Source organism: Neovison vison, chromosome 6, assembly GCF_020171115.1.
Source record: "Neovison vison isolate M4711 chromosome 6, ASM_NN_V1, whole genome shotgun sequence".
In the NCBI taxonomy this organism is placed as follows: domain Eukaryota; kingdom Metazoa; phylum Chordata; class Mammalia; order Carnivora; family Mustelidae; genus Neogale; species Neogale vison.
The window spans coordinates 203,353,657-203,373,868 of NC_058096.1; the positions used below are offsets into that span (position 1 = coordinate 203,353,657).

Below are 20,212 nucleotides of genomic sequence, written 5' to 3' on the forward strand. Positions count from 1 at the left end.
GGAGGATGTCAAGTGTTGGTAAGAACACAGCAGGGCTGGGCTGCCTTATCCTGGGGGCTCAGGGAAGTTCTCCTCAGGACCCTTGTCCTGTGTAAAGAGAGGCAGACACGCCATGACCCAGAGCAGCAAACTCCAGGGAGCAAACAATGGCTAACACCAAGGCCCGGACGTGGGGAGCACCTGGGGGAGCTGAGGCCTGGGAATGCGCGTCAACACATGAAGCAGAGTGAACAGATGAAGCGGGATGGGTCCTGACCTCAGAGAATGTGCTCAGCCTGTGTGAGGAAGCTAGAATTCAACCTGAGTGCCACTGGAAGGCCCAGGAAAGTTTTCTGCGGGGGAGGAACGTGATCTGCTTTAGAATTTTACCTATTTTAATTAACATATGATGTGTTATTTGTTTCAGGGGTACTGCTTTAAAATTTTAAAAGCTCTCTCGGGCTGCCAGGTGGGGATTGAGGCTGGGGCAGATGCCAGGATGACAGCAGCACCCCGGGGATCACAGCAGCAGGGGGGACAAGCGGCCTGGCCTGAGATGGAGCTTACAGGTAGAACTTACAGGACTCAACTGAGTCTCAGGTGAGGAAAGACAGCTGACCTCTCTGTGAGCGGTCGACATAAGCAGGTAGACGCTGGGGAGACGGGGAGAGAAGGTAGGGGAGGAGCTGGGGGGTGGCGGCCGGGGCTGTGGCTGGCTGGGCCGCTGAGTGGCGTCTGAGTGGCTGCAGCCACCTTGGGCAGCAGAGAGGCAGGAGGAGGGAGCGCTGCCACTCCAGCGGGGCCTGAAGCCGCTGCCAGAGGGCCGGTGTATGTCTGTCACTTCACACAGCGCAAAGGGATGAAAAAAATGATTTCTTTGATTCAGTAGCAAGTAACAGGAGAACCCATCACTTACACACGAATTTATTTCCATGACTGTGCTTTTACTATAGATTAAATTTTAATATAACTTAATTCACATATAAAGACACCTCTGGGGACTATGTGGATATGACATGGCCTGGAGTTAAGTGAGTAACTGAGGTCATGACACACTCAGGCCTGGGCAGACACCAGCTTGCTCATGCCCGAGAAGTAGGATTTCTCTCTCTCACTCATCACTTCGAAATGCAGCGGCCTCCTGCAGAAGTTGCACTCGGCTGAGGAATGTGGCTTGAGTTCCAGCCCCACTCGCTTCCACGTGGCCAGCAGGTTCTCTGTGAGGAGAAACAGTTTTCAAAAATTGAAGGGAGTATGCATCCAAGAGAAGCGCAAACACAGGTCCACACAGAAAGTCGAACACAAACGTTGGCGTAGTGTTCTCTCCCTAACAGTCAAAAAGCAGAAACAACCTAAATGTCCACTGACTGATGCACAAACGCCATGGGGTGTACCTGCACCGAAGATCATTTGGAACTAGAAAGAAGGAGGATTCATGCTACAACGTGGATGGGCCTGGAGAACACGGTGCTGTCAAAGCAGCCAGACACACAGGAGCCACGCAGTGCTACACGGAAAGGAAAGCGTGGGCACCTCCATGGGTCAGAGAGGGTGTCAGCAGCTGACAGGGGCTGGGGAAGGGGGGATCACGCAGTGGCTGCTTGTGGGTATACGGTCTCCCTCAGGAATGATGAGAATGTTCTGGAATCAGACAGCATGGATGGTTACACAACATCACGATGTACTTAGAACCCCTGGAACTGTATACTTTATAAATGTATTTTTAAAGATTTTATTTATTTGCTAGAGTGCACGTGAGAGTGAGCAAGAGAACAAGCAGGGATGCTGCAGGCAGAGGAAGAAGCAGGCTCCCCGAGAGCAGGCAGCCTGATGCGGGACTCCTGGGATCGTAACCTGAGCTGAAGGCAGCCACTTCACCAACTGAGCCACCCAGATCCCCGGAACTGTATACTTCAAAAGGGTGAAATCAAGGGTGCCTAGGTGGCTCAGTCAGTGAAGTGTCAGCGACTCTTCTAGATTTTGGCTCAGGTTGTGATCTTGGGGGTCATGAGATCAAGCCCCACACTGTCGGGCTTCGTGCTCAGAGGGGAGTCTACTTGGGATTCTCTTCCTCTCTCTCCCTTTGCCTGTCCCCCTTCCCTCCCTGAGCTCGAGCACTCTTTCTCTCTAAAATAAATGACTCTTACAAAAAAACACAGGGTGACATTTGTGGCATGTGAATTATATCTCAATAAAGCTGTTTAAAAAAAAATAAGTAAAAACTGAAAAACAAAACCCAACTCTGGCTTTGCTGTCCACAGCTTCAGGGCAGAAGCCGCTCCAACACTGTTCCGCTACACTGAGCCTTCCTGGCAGAACGGCCCCAGAGCCTGCAAGGCAGCAAAACCATCTTGGTGGCAGGAGGCCAAGGCGACCATGGCTGAGAGCAGCCCCTCAATCTTTGCCTTGAGTTTGGACACAGAGGGGGCTGGGATGGTTGAACAGAACTGCAGCCTTATAAAATACTGAACAATTTCTCTTACGAGAAGAGGGGGTTGCCTCAGGGATTATACACCAGAGAAAGGGACAGAAGCACAAAGCTGAGCTCCAGAGGGCCAGGGCTGACTCAGGCCTTCAGAGGCCTCTCTATTCCCTGCACTAGCCACTCGTGTGCATCTCTGAAATCAACCCAACAAGGGGGCACTGTAAACAGTGGATGGATGAGCAGGGAAGAGCCCTCAGAGCTTCTAAGTTGTGTCTGCACTGCCTAAAGCGAATCCAACAACCAAATGTCTTTTACAGGGTTACACCATCTGAGAGCATTCTTAATTACTTGGCGAGAAGAAACGAATCTGAATGCCTTTGAAGGGCTTCAGTTACGCACACCGCAAGGACGGCTTTGTGCAACCTTCCAGCGAGGCCCCACCGCTCTGCCCGTACTCACCGAGGAAGTAGTTCATCATCTGCGGTGTATGGTGAGGAGTGGGGGCAATCCGCAGGAGCTCCTCCCCCCGGGGCACCGTGGGGTAGTTGATGGCTTGGACATAGATGTTATGTGTGCTCATTAGCTCGTCACAGACTTCGGTGTTTTTAGCGGCATCTGCAACCTGAGTTTGCGAACAGAAGGTAAGGTCACCGCAAGACAGACCACCCCTCAGCAGCGATCTAATGAACACGGCCCCTGGGAGGCTCAGGCTCGAGCGGTGATGCCAGCTGCCACTTAAAGGGCTCAGGAGTGCTTAGTACGGACCAGAGACCTGAGGGCTCATTAGAAGGAGAGTTCACACTCACTGCCCTCCCGGGCTGCAACTCCAGCTGCCACCAGCTGATCCTCCTACCCAGGGATGTGTGTAACCGTGGGAATGAAGCGGCTTTGATTATACTGGCTATATTAATTCTACTAATTCAACTGTGACACCAACAGGGCTACTGTTCATAGTGGAAAGGGCAAGACCGATTTTGAAATTAACTGAATAAAAGTCAGACTTCAAAGCTAGCCATGTGGAGCGTTCCGGAACTTTTCAGACAGAAGCTCTTTTAAGGCTAGTGCTCGGGAGAAGGAACCTCTGCCCTAGCCCGCTGGGTTCAAAGGCTCCATTCTCACTGTGAAGTCAGCCCAAGGCAGAAACTGAGCACAGGGCCACGGACTACAGCCCCTTGCCGTGGCACAACTTCAAGGCGTGGACCACAACACAACATCCCAGGTCCTGTGCCGAGGCACAGTCCCCAGCAAGTCCAGTCCCAGGCGCGTCATTACCCGGACAGGGATGATGTGACTGGGGCAGTGGACAACTGGGAGGCCTGCGTCCATGAGCATCTGCCTCATGAGCTTGACGTTGCGCTGGTGCTGGCGGCGAAGCGCCCGCCCCTCGGCGCTCTTGAGGATCCGCACGGACTCCAGGGCTCCGGCCAGCAGCATGGGCGGCAGAGAGGTGGTGAAGATGAAGCCGGCCGCATAGGACCGTACGGTGTCGATCAGAGAACTTGTGCTGGCGATGTACCCTCCGACACAGCCAAAGGCTTTGCCTGCGAGGAGACAGTCTCATTTACTCCAGCAACGGCCCCAGCATGTGCCCAGCAAGACGCTGCAGAGCCTCAGAGCCTTTTCTCTTTATCCTCTCTACGTGCCCTAAGACTCAAGTCCAGCCTGAGTACTTGAGGGAAGACTCAAGTCCTCTGTGAAAGGGAGAGAGTGCAGGTTACAGTCCTCCCCTAATCACAGGATCTAGCTGATATCCGACAAGGACCAAAGCACAGGTCTCCGCAGCAGTCCTGACGCATCTGTCCCCATGCACCGGAACAGCAAGCTGCAGCCTCTCTTCCCCTGCCTTTCCCACCCGGACTTCCTTCTCTGTCAGTTGTCACCTGCCACAGCATGCACAGTGTGTGCTGCTCTCTCTGGCCTCTCGCTGTGAGCAGCACCCTGGAGCTGGAATGTAACTCAGCTAAGAGGTGAGCTGTTTTGGTATGACCACTATTATTTCCTACCAAAGTCAACACAGAACTCTGATAAGCGGCACTGCCCAGAGAGACATGAAAACTCAGAACTCATTAGGGTTGACTGAGGGCCAACCTCAGCTCTTAATTCTCCTTAATTCCTTTTGTATAATCTGTATCTCAAGTTTCAGGATTAAGGACTGCAGAAGAGTCCTTCTAGATGTTAACATTGTGTTCTGTAATGAACATTCCTGCTTGAACCCCATGCAGGGCGGGGTTGGTGTAAGCTCTTAAACAGTGGAAAATTTCTCTCCCCAGCCTGTTCCAACACACAGTGACTATACATATCTCACAGAGCCCCTGGCATGGGAGCTCGGCGGAAGAAAAGGGCTGCTGGAATGAAAACATGAACGAGTGCTTTCCTCCTCGCAAGGCTCTGCCCCGCAACTCCTTGGCTCTCCTGGTCAACCCAACGCTCCCGGCCCCCTGACTGTGCCAAAGGATACTATTTTTGGCCTGCCCTCCCTTTACCAAGTGCAGGCTGTGAACTGGCATTTTAGCTAAGTGCTATCTGGGTCTCCCAACTGCCTTACTAACTTTGAAATCCTTAGATTTGTTTAATTCACATTTTTACTCTATAGAGTCCTCATAGGTAGAGAATGTCTATGGTAATTGCACACAATTCGTTTACCTTCATCACAAAAACTGAGGTAAGGTCTGTTATCTCCACCATTATAAGCTGCCCTACTTTGTACAAGTCATTAGGCCACCTCACTTTTATGAGAAACCTACATCAGTACTTGTTTTCGCTAACTGGAAGAAATCTGAAGAGGACTTTCACTTTTACGATAAAAGGTGAAAAGTGAAAATAGCCTCTGGTGTGTGGCAGCTAGCCATGACAGAGGCAGCGCGCACCTCAAGCAGTGAGAGCGCCCTGCCAAGCCCCTGCCCCAGGAACCGCTCAGCATGCCAGCGGCCACTGCTTTGACCTTGGTCTACGAGCAGTGTGTCTTTGCTTTACACCATTTTGGCTCATGCAAGGTTTCAAAGGAACACTCTACTTTTTGGGTAGTGGGGAAATCTATATTGGTGAGAAAGTTGAGGGGCAGAGAGAGGAAGCAGCAGCCCAAGGTCACACAGCTGGGGAGTCAGGCAGACAGGATTCACAGCTAGCAGGCAGCGCGGCGACAGCACCTACTAGCTCTGTGACACAATCCTTCTCATCCAGGAGGAACAAATACAAACTAGAGGTCAGTGGTTCACGACACCTGAACCTCCAGGTCCTCACGAATGCTCCAGGAGAACAGCACTACATCTTTTTTGTTTTTTTTTAATACAACAACAATCTGAAGTACAGAAAGTGAAGGCTGTTGCCATGCCATGTAGCTAGAACCACAACCACATTTGGAATGAGCTTGAATGGCAACAAATAACATTTCTGTCATGTGAGGCTGAGACTTACTTTGGCTCTGGGAGCCATGCCTCCATGATTCAAGGGATTCTGCTAACCTGTACCACCACTGAAAAGATAGAAACTCATCTAGAAAGTGGCCCAGGTTTCACAGGTCATCGCCTTGTCTCCTCACCTGATCCCAGATAGTCCTTGACCTTGTTCGAATAAAATTTTAGTGCAGATTACAGAACATGCAGAATATACATACCAAGCGTTCCAGAAATGATGTCCATTTTAGGCATAACTCCATCCCGATCGCCAATCCCTCCGCCTCGAGCCCCGTACAGTCCCACTGCGTGGACCTCATCCACGAAGGTGATTGCTCCAAACTCATGCGCCACATCACACAGCTCTTCCAGCGGGCACACTGCTCCTGAGGAGAGAACACAGACTACGCTGAAGAGCTCGCTACTTCACAAATTTCTGTTTTGGTAAGAGAGTCAGAACAAAATAACTTCTGTTCTAAAGGTATTACTTTTAATACTGGGGAAAACAATGAACTTCCCCCAGTTTCTAGGTCATCTTGGGGTCTCAGAGCCCAGTAAGAGCCAGAATAAAAAATCTACCTTCACCCAAACCTATACAATATCCACCAAATACAAAATCCTAGCAGAGTAAGAAGAAATTGCCAAGACAAAATAAACATCACATTTTCAAAGAGTCCAGGCCTAGTTTTTCATTTAAGGTTTCAGACAGTCCTCTACTTAGACTTACCATCCATGGAGTGGACGGTTTCAAATGCGACAATCTTGGGGACCGAAGGGTCAGATCTTTGCAGCAGCTCTCTGAGGTGGCTGACATCATTGTGGCGGAAGATGTACTTTGGCACCCGGCTGTTTCGAATCCCTTGGATCATGGAGGCATGGTTCCCAGAATCAGAGTAAATCTCACAGCCTAACATGATAAAAACAAAAACAAAACACTACTTATTGCCATCTGCAGCAAAGACAAATTATTTCTTAGATAGGGACAACGGACTTTGCCCTGAACGTGCCACTTTGCCTGGGAGGAAAGACTCCTGGCCAGTTTCTTCCTGGGAAAATCGTGAGCTAGTGCTTCTCCTTTGAAAAGACCCACAGGTGTAGAATAATGCAATGGAAGACAACCAATCTGCTTTTAAATCTGGCCACCTCATTCCAAACTCCATCAAAAGGTAACCATGAATGAGTAAGAGAATTCTCCAAAGGATTTTCTTTGAATACTGAAGCAATCAGGTTAAGGACAAGCCCTTCATTAGTACCATTTGCTACTGCAACCTCTCGCGATAAGTGAGCACTTCATGTTTCAAGAAGAAATGCTACCAGATACTATCATTGTTCTTAACTGTTTTTGGGAAGCCCTCTGTGTTGTCAATATCCCTGCTATTCCCCGAGAAACCCCAAAACTCTAAAAGCACCCAGGACAGGCTTCCTTACCCGGCATCATTCTAGCCAGAGTGAAGAGGGTTGAGTCATTGGCCACAAAGCACGAGGAAAACAAGAGTGCTGCATCTTTGCCATGCAAATCAGCCAGCTCCTGCTCCAGGTCCACGTGGAATTTACTGGTTCCAGAGATATTTCTAGTACCACCTGCTCCAGCACCATGCTGTTTCAAAGTGTCCCTTTTATTTAAAAAAAAACAAAACGGGGGGGGGGCAGACAGAAAATAAGCCTTATGGTTCTGAACACTATGTGAATCGTTCCTTTCCCCAGGAGCTAGGACACTGAATCTTAAGTTCATCTAGCAAGTCTCTCATGGTGAAACCAGGGGCCAGAAGTTTCAGCTGACTTCACCTTTAGACGAGGTGGCAGGTGTCAAAAGGGTGAGGATATGGTAAATACCTCTAGGGATCATCAAGAACAAGTGTTTATCAGTCACTAGGTACTTAGTATTAGCTGATTCCTAAGGCGTGTTTTCTCTGACAAACATCCTTCTCTCCAGACCCGATTATCAGCCTCTACAGGCATATCTTGGACGGTGGTTACCTGAACCTAAACCCTCCGGAAATCAGTCACATAATGTTAGGAGAGATCTATTACTACACCTCAGACTGGACTCTCTTTAGCAAGCCTCCTTAGAGATTCTGGCAAGCAACTCTCTCAAGTGTCTCTAGCCATGGCCACCTCCAGAAGCACATGAGTGCCAGGAACTAACATCCTCGTTAATGTCTTTCCTCCAGTGCTGCTAGATTTGCACCTCTCCATTCACCTGTGCAAAGAGGCCTGGGCTTGAAGGAAGCGCACCCACTTGAGGAGTGGTAGGAAGTGAACGGACACAAGTAGTCAATGAGCCCATACACTTGAAGCATCACACACCAAGGGGTCCACCACCTACATGTGAATTCCAGTCTAAAAGTCATCTGTAGATATTTTTTTTTTAAGATTTTATTTATTTATTTCACACAGAGAGAGATCACAAGTAGGCAGAGAAGCAGGCAGAGAGGAGGAAGCAGGCAGACAGAGGGGGAAGCAGGCTCCCTGCTGAGCAGAGAGCCAGACGTGGGGCTCCATCCCAGGACCCTGAGATCATGACCTGAGCTGAAGGCAGAGGCTTAAATCACTGAGCCACCCAGGCGCCCCATCTGTAGATATCTTTAAAGGCTAAGATAGTATTTTGTTATGGCACACTTTCAGCTTCTGAATATTGCCCCCATAGAAGATCCAATCCCTCTAAATCATCAATGTCTTGCCAAATAACGTCAGTGGTATCTGAAAGCTGAGGGCTACTTACATGACCGCCCCGCATACTCGTGGATGACGACTCATTCCTAGGTAGTCATTGCTACACCAGACTGACACCTGCTTTTTGGTGATCAGGGAGTCCGAATAGTCATCTGCCATGGGGAAAATGTGAGCTCTCCGGTTCACAGTTTTAAAAACTCGATAGGTATGGTCATTTTTTTTCTCTTCAATTTTCTTCTCAAAGAAATGATCATACTGAAAAGTTGAAACAGCTAAAAACCAAACAAAAGACAGGACAGAATGGCGGTTAGGAAGCACGTCTGGCTTTTGGCAAAAGATCTGGCTCCCAACCCATGACCCCAGTTTGGTCATCTAACAGCAGAGCAATTCTGGACAAATGTAAGTCATTCCTTTCCCCAGGAGCTAAAACACTGACTCTTCTGTTCAACCAGAAAGTCTCTCGTGGTGAAACAAGGTATTCATGATCTCCTCTCGACAAATTAATGCTCATGCGAGCAACTTATAGGATAACTTCATCTCGAGAACATGAAGGTCTCAAATGAGACTGTATGTGTGAACCGCTTAGCACAGGGCTGGGGCAGAGAAGGGTAGGTATTAAGGTTACCAAAAGGGTTTGTATTTACTATGGCCAAGAACACGTACCGGCATCAAGCAAGAGACATGGTTTTTAACCCTCAATTTACCACGTAATTTTGTTTAATCTAACGTATGTTTACGTTAAAAACCCTCTCATGCATCAGGCAAATAACAATGAGACCTACATTTTGGCAAGTTATCTTGAAGAAGATGGGACACTCTTTGTGGTCTTTGCTTTCTCATGATATCCTGGAAGTTCTTCAGCAATCCACCTGGCTCCCCTTCGTCAGCCTTTACACTAATTACACTGGGGTTCACTGAGGTCTGGGCAACCTCTGTAACAAAAGTAACAAGAAGAAAAAGGGACCAACATTCTATTCGGAGCTCACAATACTTTCCAGAAATATTGTCAAAAATGAATTACTGCCTAGTTCACCAAAAAGAGCTGATCATAACCAAAGTTAGTAGGAACTGAGTGTATGAAGCTTTTCTTCTCCACTTCTGTTTTAATGGCCAATGCCTGGTGGTGTCTTGTTTTCAGAGCTACCAGACAGCTTTAATGAATATTAGAGTCCAAAGCTTTCTAACTGGCTGGCAGGTCTTCCCCACCTTCCCACTCCACCCAACCCTAATCTCACTTTTCTTCATAGAAGACAGTTCCAGCCATATGCATCATTTCTGCTGGTGAGGTTTTCTGGGGACTCTGGTTCTCTGTGGCTAGAGCCACAAGTGGATTAAGTGACCATCAGTAAGACCCACAGTCTGGGAGTCCCAAGACCATCAGTTACTGCAGAACACTCTTTTTTACCTTTTATCCCACCGGATGGCAGGAAAGAAACAAAAGGCAACTGGTAACAGCTTACGCCAGCAGGGTATTTTCAGAAATGAAGCAATTACTATAAAAACTGGTCACACCCTATACACACACACCCCAGAAAGAAAGTCCCACATTTTCTCATGCAGTCCTCTGACTGCCTATCTTGAAGACCTTCCTCCCTGGCCCTAAAAGAGGAAGTTTTTTTATACAAATGCTACTCTAACAATAGCTCATACATAAATCTGAAGGATCAAAAGAGCCAGAGGGACCTCTTGGTTCTTCCCAATGGTTCCAGTTCTGTGTTTACCTTTCCTCACGGCATGCATTTCCTGCACATCCTCCTGAAGCTCGAGACTGGCTTTGCGGAAGACACTGCTGCCCCTCTGGCTCATCTGGGCTGCCAGGAAAGGGCATTTGCTTGCAGTGCCCTGGCTCGTGGCAAGGGAGGGATGTCCAGACGGAAACTGCGTGCCATGTGGAGTCTGCTGGGATCCATCGGCAGCCTGCTGAACCTCAGCTTTGGCAGTTTTGTCCTCTGGGGGGGTTGTGAAATGGAAAAAGCAAAGCATCAGATCTAGTTGCATAATTCAAGAAAGCCCCTTGTTTCTCATATAGCCTCAAAGAAAAGCTTTATACTTACTCTACCCTCACTTCTCAGGGACTAGTTTATTTTTATTAGGTTCTGATAATTGAACTGTTTTCTTTTTTTAAAAGATTTTATTTATTTATTTGACAGTGAGAGAGATCACAAGTAGGCAGAGAGGCAGGCAGAGAGAGAGGGGGAAGCAGGCTCCCTGGTGAGCAGAGAGCCGATGCGGGGCTCGATCCCAGGACTCTGGGATCATGACCCAAGCTGAAGGCAGAAGCTTTAACCCACTGATCCACCCAGGTGCCTCCGAACTGTTTTCTCATTTGCCTCACTGGAAACAATGTTCCTGTGAAGAGTTAACTGGCACAATCCAGCTATCTCTCAAACCACATTTCTCCCATATAATCCACCAAAAAGTAGTGTTTTCTAGCTTCAGCTAGCCTAGAGTTCTTGAGCTGGAGGATTTCCAGTAAATCTACCCAAAGACACATAGCATATTTCATGACAGGACATGATTTTGAAGGTAGAGGTGTCCATACAATTATTTCTCTGCTAATATTTTTGAAACAGATTCTTGACAAAGCAGCTTGCTGTTGCTTAACATATAAACTGACTTTTTCTTAACAAAAGACATTTAGCTAAAAGTGTGTTCTTTTTTTTTTTTTTTAAGATTTTATTTATTTATTTGACAGAGAGAGATCACAAGTAGGCAGAGAGGCAGACAGAGAGAGAGAGGAGGAAGCAGGCTCCCTGCTGAGCAGAGAGCCTGATGTGGGACTCGATCCCAGGACCCTGAGATCATGACCTGAGCCGAAGGCAGCGGCTTAACCCACTGAGCCACCCAGGCGCCCCAAAGTGTGGTCTTTCGATTGTTGTCTAACGGAGTTCAAGTTATTAGTTTGGTGAGGAAAAAACCACAGGGTTATCACAGTCACACACTTCATCTACTTGCTCATCTAAATGCATCAAAAAGTGCCCGGAGTTAACAGAGTTGGCTGGCAACTGTGCTTCTAGTCACAATGACTTCCCTCTCCTCTGGAGCAAATTCATTCACCCTTCTTCTAGTAAAGTCTTATTCTGCATCTTCCTGGAATACTGTGAGTCAGAAGCTAACCTTTCCTACGACTTGGGGAAGAGACATGTCACAATACAGTTTTTATTAAAATCTCCTATGAAGTAAAAAAAATTGCTTTGAAGTTCATTTCATTCATTATAAAAGTAATACACATTTGCTGTGGGAAATCTAGAAAGACAGTGTTCTGCCCCTCAAAAATAGCCATTACAGGCATCTTGGTAAATTTTCTTTTTTTTCCCCCTATGTACAAATTAAAAAAAAAGTTTTACTTATTCTACATGTACTTGCTTATTTTGCCCTTTTTTGTTATAAAGGTCTGCCTAAGCTAGTAACTAGTTTGTGAATGTCATCTGAATGGTTGCATAAGAGTCCACCAAGTGACCAAGCCATGTAACACTCAACTTCCTCTATGCCAGGGACAGAACTGTTAAGAATATTTTGATTGTTCAATTAAAAGAAGAAAAACAAAACTAACTCCTAAGAGGAAAAAGGAAAAGAAATACTACAAAGGATTAAATCCCTTCTGCTTACAGAAAAAACAAAACAAAACAAAACACTCCCTTCTTATAAGGAACACATCCAGAGAATATACTAAAGAGAGCCTGTAAGGTAAATTATTCTCTAGGATTAAGTGAAACTTGAAAAGCCTCCTCCTCTCCTGGTAGAGCCAAAGCAAAACAAAAGCCAACTCTGATCTCTTTATTCAAAACAAAAATTTAAAAATTCACATATAAAATAAGGATTCATGTGTTAAAAAAAAAATCACTACTTTAGCAAATTCTGTATGATTCTTTTTATTGAGGTTCCTTCAGCAGTCAAATTCAGAAACAAAAAGTAGAATGGTGTTGACCAGGGGGTGGGGAGGGGCAGTTAAGAGCTCAAGGAGCAGAGTTTCAGTTGTTCAGGATGTTGAAGAGCTTTGGCAATTGGACGGTGGTGACAGCTGCACAGTAATATGAATGTACTTAATACCACTGAACTGTTCAATTGGTAAGAGATGATAAAAGTTTTATGTTAGGTGAATTTTAACACAATAAAAAATAATTTAAAAAAGAAGAAAATCACAATTTTTTTAAGTCACAACTTTAAAAGCCAAAAGCTTCCACTCAATTTTGCTGTAAGCCTAAAACTGCTCCAAAAAGTCTATTAATTAAAAAAGAAAAAAGCCAAAGGGCCAAATATTTAACGAAGGAAAGGTTAAAATAGTACATTTCAACGTTTTTTTTTTTTTTTAAGTAGCATGGAGCCCAATGTGGGGCTTGAACTCGTGACCCTGAGATCAAGACCTGAGCTGAGATCAAGAGTCCGACGCTTCACCAACTGAGCCACCCATGCACCCCAAAATATTCCAGCTTTATATTTACACAAATGAGGTACTGATGAACACTAAAACTCCAACAGACACTGACATGCGATCCAGAAACCTGTAAAGGGCACACTGGCCACCGTCTCACTTTTAAAGTTGGGAAAATTAAAGTGCCTAACTTGCGGGGTTAGGATGACAATTATGAGATACTCTGGTTACTGTGACCTTCGTCACAATGTGGACTAGAAGCGCTTCCAGTCTGGTGATGAATGCAAACACCACCACCTCCTACTTTGTTGCCAATGACACTTACTCTCATTAGCTGGAGGGGTTTCCTTGACCTGCTGGCAGTGTACTGCTGAAGTGGACAGGGCCCGAGTGGCTGGTTTGGCCCCAAATTCCATCATCTTAGGGCAGTTTTGGGCATAGAACAACAGAGATTTTCCTGCCTTCTGCAGAAAAGCCTGAGGCACTCGGGATAAGAATGGGCAGCGGCGAACAACAGTCTCCATGTCCGAGAGGGTACACTGATCCTACAGAAAGACAATGAGTGACATCAACACTTGTTAATAATCGGGCAAATACCACTGCAAGGCCACTGGGTTCAGGTGTCACCTGCAGTTTACAGCAATGGTACCCTTATAACAAGTCTGAAAATCGTCTAAGGACGGCACTCATGTGGGACTCAACTAAGGAGTGGTAACAATACTCTACCCAGGTCACCAACTTCTTTCATTCCCAGCTCTACACAAAAGCACCTGCAAAGCAACTTTACCAAGTGAAGTAAACGCCGATGATTAACAACCAAGGGGCTGGAACAACGAGGGACAAGTCGGGAACAGGTTTGGGAGGTCAGGGAGACGCGCACAGATAAGACACCTTGGCATACACCCAGGTGAAGTGAGGCTAGGGAAGAAGCCACCATCACCCATCCAGGCAGAGAGGACTCCCAGGGATCCTGAACTTCTCCTGGTCCTCACATCCCCAAACTTGAGGAAGGCACCCAGCTAGGCTCTGGGTCCCTGAGCCAAGGATTTCCCAGAGGTCATCCCCCACAGCTCCAACAGGACAACTGAGAAGGAGGAGACATAAAGAGCAGAGGTAGGAGGGGACGCGGTTAGGGTTAACTGGGGAGAGGCAGGAGGTATAAAATCGAAGGCATTAGGTCTGGAGTTAGGTGGTGGTCCTGGGCAGGGGGAGGTCAGAGGTTATCGGGGGTCGAGGGCTCGAGATAACGGGATAAAGGAATTCTAAAGAAGTGGCCCGTTAAAAGGCAATGTAAGAAGAGGGCCGAATGGAGGAAACTGAGGCAGCCCAATGGGCTAAGGGTCTGGGAGATGAACGCTGAACCCAAGGAGGCGGGTGACGGGAGCAGTGGGGGATGGGGTCCCGACGACCGGGCGTGAGGGGCGCGGGCTGGCAGGACACGCGGGGGCTTCCCTGGCCGGAGCCGCACCCAGAGCGCGGGCCCTCACCTGCGCGGGACACTGCGGAGGAGGAGGAGGAAGAGGAGGCGGAGGCGGCGGCGGCGGCGGCGGTGGCAGGGGCGGCGGCAGGTAGCCAAACCAAGGAGAAACAACCCGTTGCCCTTGTCGGCGAGAAGCCTCAGGCCGCGACTGCCGTCGTCCTAATATAGAGCCGTAGGGAGCGCTGCGCATGCGCCTTGGGCGCAGACTGCCTTCACGCAGGCGCCCTGCGTCGCGCTCCCAGAGTAGGAAGGGCGGGGCGGGGCGGGGCGGAGCAGGGAGGGTGGAGTGGGACCTGGGCTTTCCCCGATAGTCTGCTCTAGGAGTGGGGGCGCTGCGGTTGATCAAGGACTTCATCCTACAGCCCCTTCTCCCTTCCCTATTAAGTGCCCTATGCTTCAGAATCCTACACCTCCGTGTAGGGCATAAAAAGGCAGAGTCGGAGGGGAAGTACTCCTGGAGACAACTGGAGGGTTATGGGGTTGTAGAAACGGATCCCTTGGATATAGAAGGAGCGTAAAGAAGGGGGTTCCGGCCACGGTCTAAAGCAGGATCTGTCCCGTCTGTGACTAAGGGCTTCCTGGAAGAGGTGGAGGTGTAGTTGCTCAAGGATGGAGTGGTTGTGGGAGTGGTGTGTGTGCGCGTGTGTGTTCGGGGGACTCCTGGAGGGAGAGTTTTTGGAGTGTGGAGGAGCAGAAGCAGGAGACCCACCTGTGGCACTTTCCGTCAGAGATGATGGGACTTAACCTGAGGTAGAGGAAGGAGCAGGAGGGGCAGGGCTGGATGGAACCCGTGGACTACAACAGCTCTGAGAACAGGAGGGTGTGTGGAGGCACAGGGTCTGATACATGGTTAGGGTTTGACACATACTATTGAAGAGGGAGCAGAAGGCTAGCTGAAGACAAAGCATAAGCTGGCACCCTGCAACCTCCCCCGCAACCAACCCCAATGGGGGTTCTTCCAGGAATCTCCTAAGTATCTTAATGTTAATAACTTGCTAGAGGGGAAAACAATCCTAAGTTGAGGATGGCAAGGCCTCTGGTATCTTGTAGGTATCTTCTAGGTCGGTCCTCTTTAGTATGTGAAAGTTCTTTTGGAAACCTCCCTTTTCCTTATTTCCTCCAGCTCTGGAGTATATAATACCACTATTCAAGCCCCCGGTGTGGCAGCTTTCAGCCCACTGCTGTGTGCTTTAATAAAACCACCATTTTGCAGCAGAGATACCTCAATTCTTTCTTGGTATTCGGCTCCGGACTCCACTCCCACTGAACCTCACCTATATTCCAAAACCACATCACTCTTATTTTTATCTTCCATTGCTGGCTGTCCAAAGTCCCTTGCCGGCCACCCTGGGCATCAACTGGGTGACTCAGGACTCCATCCCAAAGTTCAGTGTTGGGCCATTCCTCCTCTGGGTCTCCCCCAGTCCACACCTGCAGGGTAAGGTTAGGCAAACCCCTCTCAGGAATGCCAATCTGGCCTCCTTGCTCCACACCCTTCCCAGCTTAACTTGAGCTGCGTTGGCCTGGGTCTGTGCCAGGCCCAGAGCTATCCTCCTCCGCTCTTGAAGAAGGGGCCATGCAGGCTGCTCCTTTCCCAGCATGATAGTGACCAAGATGTGTCCAGGTTCTTCTCAATTCCCTTTTGAATCTCCAGCCAGCTGAGAGGCAGGCAAGGTAAATCTCCACATTCAGAGGAGGAAGCTGTGTCCAGAGTGGCACTGGGACCAGTCCAGGGCCCAGGAAGAGGGTTCTGGCCTGGGAGTCCGGATCCCAGCTCTGCCCCATCCTGCTGAGGGCCCCTGAGAAGTACCCATTAGCCCAAGAGGAGACATGAGGAAAGGTCAGCACTTGGACTCAGACCCAGCTGTCACTAAAAGTGAAAACACAGTAAAGATAAAGATGTAAAGTAAAGTAAAGTAAAGATGGTGTTGGGTCCTTTGCCCATCTCTGGGCCTCACTTTCCTTATCTGGGCAATGGGATCATAATCCCTGTTCCACCTGCTTCACGGAGCTGTTTGAGTGGTCGGAGGTAAAAGAAGAAGAAAGAACTAGATGTTGGAAATAACTATAGTTTCCAACCCTGGCTCTGAATCTTACTTGGCTTTGGGCAGGTTGTAGTCTCTAAGGCTCGTCATCCTCATTGTAAAGCTCTTCCAGCCCTGCCACTTGTGGTTGGCAGGAGGGTCAGGTGAAGTCATAGATTTCAGAGGCTTATTGTTTAGACCAGCAAGTCTCCAGCTCTCTGGGAGTTTCCTGTTTAATAGAGGGAAAGGTTGAGAAACAAAGAAACTCACATGGAAAGTGAAATTCAATGTTGTCAACAATTCCAGATGGAGGAAGAAGCTATTACTCCCCAGACGCTGAAGGAGGGGGGATCCCAACCACCAGGAAGTCTTCTAGAAGAGAGGTGCCAGCTGGAAGGGTGGGTCTACATGGGACCGGGAGACTGATAAGTGAAGCCTTGAGTGGGAAGCTCCAGGCCTGTCCTGGTGGGGGTTGGGGGGTGGAAGGGATGTATGAGTCAGCCCAAATAGCTGGACTTCAGGGATGCAGCCAGAATGTGAGGTCGGAAGGTCAGACAGAGGCCATAAAAGGCCACAGAGATGCTGGTGTCAGGGCTTAAGAACCATGGCCAAGGCACTGGTCAAAATGCCTATTCCCGGGCAATGCCCCTTTGATCCTGACCCAGGAAAACTACGGTTTTGCCAGGCCTCTCTCTTGGTAATGTGGGGGTGGCACATTTTAGGGCCATATTTTGGGAAATGTGGGTTCCACTTGAAGACTTGGAAGGGCAAGTGCTGAAGCCATGAGTTCTAATCCTGGCTCTGTTTTTGCATCTAGGAAGTGAAAGCAGCCCACCTCTTTTGCTGAAGAGTCTGGGTGGGCCCCATTCTGGCAGAGCTGTGACCCTCTCCTGGGTTCAGCCTTCTTCCTCTCCTCTCCCTCCTGCCTCTTCTTTTTCCTTTCTTCCCCCCATCCAGCCCTCGCTTTTCTCTCTCACTGCTGTCTTGCCTCCCCCAGAGCTGCAGTACAGATTCATCTTATCACCCTGCTTCTGGGCAGGGGAGCCCAAGCCACTGGAGTTCAGGCAAGGTCAGACCCCATGCTGGGGTCTGGCCTCCCCCGTTTCTTCCCTCCAGCCCAGTCTGCGTCATCGTCATCATCATTGTCGTCACTGTCGCCGTCAGGGGCTGCTGCACACAGCACTCATCCAGCGGTCAAGGCAGAAGGAAAATGTCAAACCCAGCCTGAGAGCTCAGCCTTTTCCACTCTGGGTCCCAGAAGCTGCTTGTAGTAGTGCCCCTCTTTGAGGGTCAAGGAGCCGACAAGGGGCCTTACACAAGCTTAAGGCTTTCTTCTGGGTCTCAGTTTCAACATCTATCTGTCAGGCAAAAAATCCCTCCAGCCCCCCACCCCAAGGAGCTCCAGATGGACATGGGGCATTTTTTTTTAATTTTTAAAATATATTTTTTAAAGATTTTATTTATCCACTTGAGAGAGAGAGAAAGTATGCCTGGGGAGGTGGTGGGGGAGGTTGCACAGAGGAAGAGGGAGAAGCAGACTCCCCGCTGAGCAGGGAGCTGGGCAGAGCTGGATCTCAGGACCCCAAGATCATGAGATCATGACTCAAGCTGAAGGCAGATACTTAAGCAACTGAGCCACTCAGTACCCCAGGAGAGTTTTGAAGAGAAGCCAAACCTACAGCCTTTGCTACTGATGCTCTGTGTAGTGTTGGCCGTGAGCCAGGTGTGCTCCTTGGGGTGGCTGGCAATGAGTGGGAGATCAGCCTTGAGAATGGCTAGAGATTCTGGAAACAGCTCAGTTCTGCCCTGGAGAGTTGGAAATGTGAGCTCCATGGTTTATAGTAATAGGGCCCGGAATTACCATAGGAAATAGAATTTAAGAGTTGGACAGGGTAGGAGGGTCCTGAGGTCCCCAACAGCTGCTTTGTGCTGGCCTGTCCTTTGGAACCCTCTTAGGTTCTGGCCCACCAGGTACCGGCCTGGACTGGGGTTTGTAAAGCCAGCTTTGGAGCAAGGGGTGCACTCTGACCAGCTAGGGGAGAAAGGGGCTAGGTTGGGGCAAAGCCGTCAAATGCTCCAGGTGTGTGTGTCGGGTGGGGGGAATTACAGGAAACAGCATCACCCATCAAAGAACAAACTCTATTCTCCCAGAAAGCCCCAGAGGACCCCTGAACCTAGTCTTCCAGGATAGAACACACAAACTGTGGTCCAGACACTTTCTCTTTGACCCACACGGGGCTTTTTAAAAATGTGAATTAGTGGGCGCCTGGGTGGCTCAGTGGGTTATAGCCTCTGCCTTCGGCTCAGGTCATGATCCCAGGGTCCTGGGATCAAGCCCCGCATCAGGTTCTCTGCTCAGTAGGGAGCCTGCTTCCCCGTCTCTCTCCTGCTGCCTGCCTCTCTGCCTGCTTGTGATCTCCATCTGTCAAATAAATAAATAAAATCTTTAAAAAAAATGTGAATTAGTTGTCAACATTCAACAGTCAGGAGATTGTTAAATTGAAAGATTTCTAACTTCTCTTGAGGGCTCAGCAGGCCTAGAGCCCCTGAGCCGGCCCAGGCAGGAAGTGTATTCTCCAGTTCTCTACCAGCCCTCGCGTCAGTGGATCCCTAACCCCAAGGACACGTGGTGTCTAAGCAGTGCCGTATGTCTGCTCTATAGATAACTGAGTGTGTGTCTTTAGCCCTAACTCACTTTAGAGCTAGGGTGACTAAGAACCAGAGGTGGGAGAGGACTCAAGGTCATATAGCAAGGGAGGTTTGGGCTGTGAGGGAACCCCAGGGTCCTGCTTCCTAGGCCACACACGCTGGGCTCTTCTGCCCTCACAGCTTCTAGATGACAGTCAGAGGCAGGGGGTTGGGCGAAGGATCGGGCTGGTTGTGAGAGGCTTTCTGGAAGGGACTGATGCTTGTCGTCCTTCATGCCCCACCGGCAGCTCCTGCATGTGGATCAGGCCGGGATGGGCCCCAGGAGGTGATGGGCTGGTGATGGATAGAACAGGCTGAACCCTTGCCCCTCTGGCCCATATTGGAGGCAAAGCATGGAGGATCCTCCTTCCCTGCCCTTCATGGTTGTTGTGGAGACAGATGCCAAGAAAGTAGCTCTTTTTGAGGCTATGACCAGTGTGGGCAAGGGCTCTGGGACAGCGAATGGCAAGGAGGGACACCCACCTCGAAACTGGAGCCTGGTATCCAAGAGATGCCACCTTGGACAAGCAGCTAGGCTGAGGGGTGCCCAGTGATGGGGTGCCTGGAAGCATTTAAAGCTCTGCCTAGCACCCCTTCTGTCCAGACATTGAAGAGCTGGAAGAAAGGCAGAGGAATGGAGAAAGAGTGAGTGAGCCCCAGAGAAGTGGTCCTGGGTGGTCAAGGGTAACTAGGAGAAGGCCAGGGAAGATAATAACACAGTGAACAAGTATGGCAGCAAGAACAGCTCTATTCAATGTTTCGGCCTGGTGCTATGATTATATGCACAACCTCAGGTCCCCTTGGAGCAACCCTACTCCAAGGTCAGTGGAATGATGAGCCCCATACCCGGGGCAGTAGCCTGCCCAAGTTCACACAGCCAGCAAGTGGAGAGTGTAGCTCACCTGTTGGCCTTGGACTTTCTGGTCTAGTGCTCCATCCTGAGAAGGACGAGGCAGCTGGGAAGAGATTGGGGCTGTGTCAAGGGTCAAGGTCTGAGTGGAAGCTCTTCTCTACTTCTAGGATATATGTTTGGTTTGGATAGGCAGACAGGAGTGCCAGGCCAAGGAGCCATCCATCCCGACCTTTAGTGGGAGTCACCTCTTTTCAGGGACCTCTGGGCAGCCAGCCATGGCCTCAGGGTCCTTCCAGAACCCACACTCTGGTGGGACACTACATTCC

General features: G+C 49.2%; 1 protein-coding gene across 2 annotated transcripts; it reads right to left on the reverse strand.

The window, feature by feature from the left end:
* Positions 1-887: 887 nt before the first annotated feature.
* On the reverse strand, positions 888-16,454 carry ALAS1 (5'-aminolevulinate synthase 1). 2 transcript variants are annotated; one of them, XM_044253453.1, is made up of 11 exons: positions 16,419-16,454; positions 13,167-13,386; positions 10,191-10,418; positions 9,252-9,401; positions 8,519-8,741; positions 7,225-7,409; positions 6,524-6,703; positions 6,018-6,182; positions 3,677-3,945; positions 2,864-3,026; positions 888-1,196 (listed from the first exon to the last, which is right to left on the reverse strand). In XM_044253453.1, exons 2-11 carry the CDS (start codon positions 13,363-13,365, stop codon positions 1,036-1,038), a joined length of 1,923 nt encoding a protein of 640 aa, XP_044109388.1. In that variant the 5' UTR covers positions 13,366-13,386; positions 16,419-16,454; the 3' UTR covers positions 888-1,035. The 2 variants fall into 2 exon arrangements, with proteins under 2 accessions (XP_044109388.1, XP_044109387.1); XM_044253452.1 differs by lacking the exon at positions 16,419-16,454 and adding an exon at positions 14,329-14,461.
* Between the last annotated feature and the right edge of the window lie 3,758 nt (positions 16,455-20,212).

Bases quoted from the DNA above. Each gene is read 5' to 3' on its own strand.
- ALAS1 (XM_044253453.1), bottom strand. From the start codon at position 13,365: ATGGAGACTGTTGTTCGCCGCTGCCCATTCTTATCCCGAGTGCCTCAG. The intron at 8,742-9,251 runs GTAGGTCTCATT...TTTGGTTTTTAG, and splicing joins TCAAGATAACTTGCCAAAAT to CTGTTTCAACTTTTCAGTAT. The intron at 6,704-7,224 runs GTAAGGAAGCCT...TTATCATGTTAG, and splicing joins TCTGGCTAGAATGATGCCGG to GCTGTGAGATTTACTCTGAT.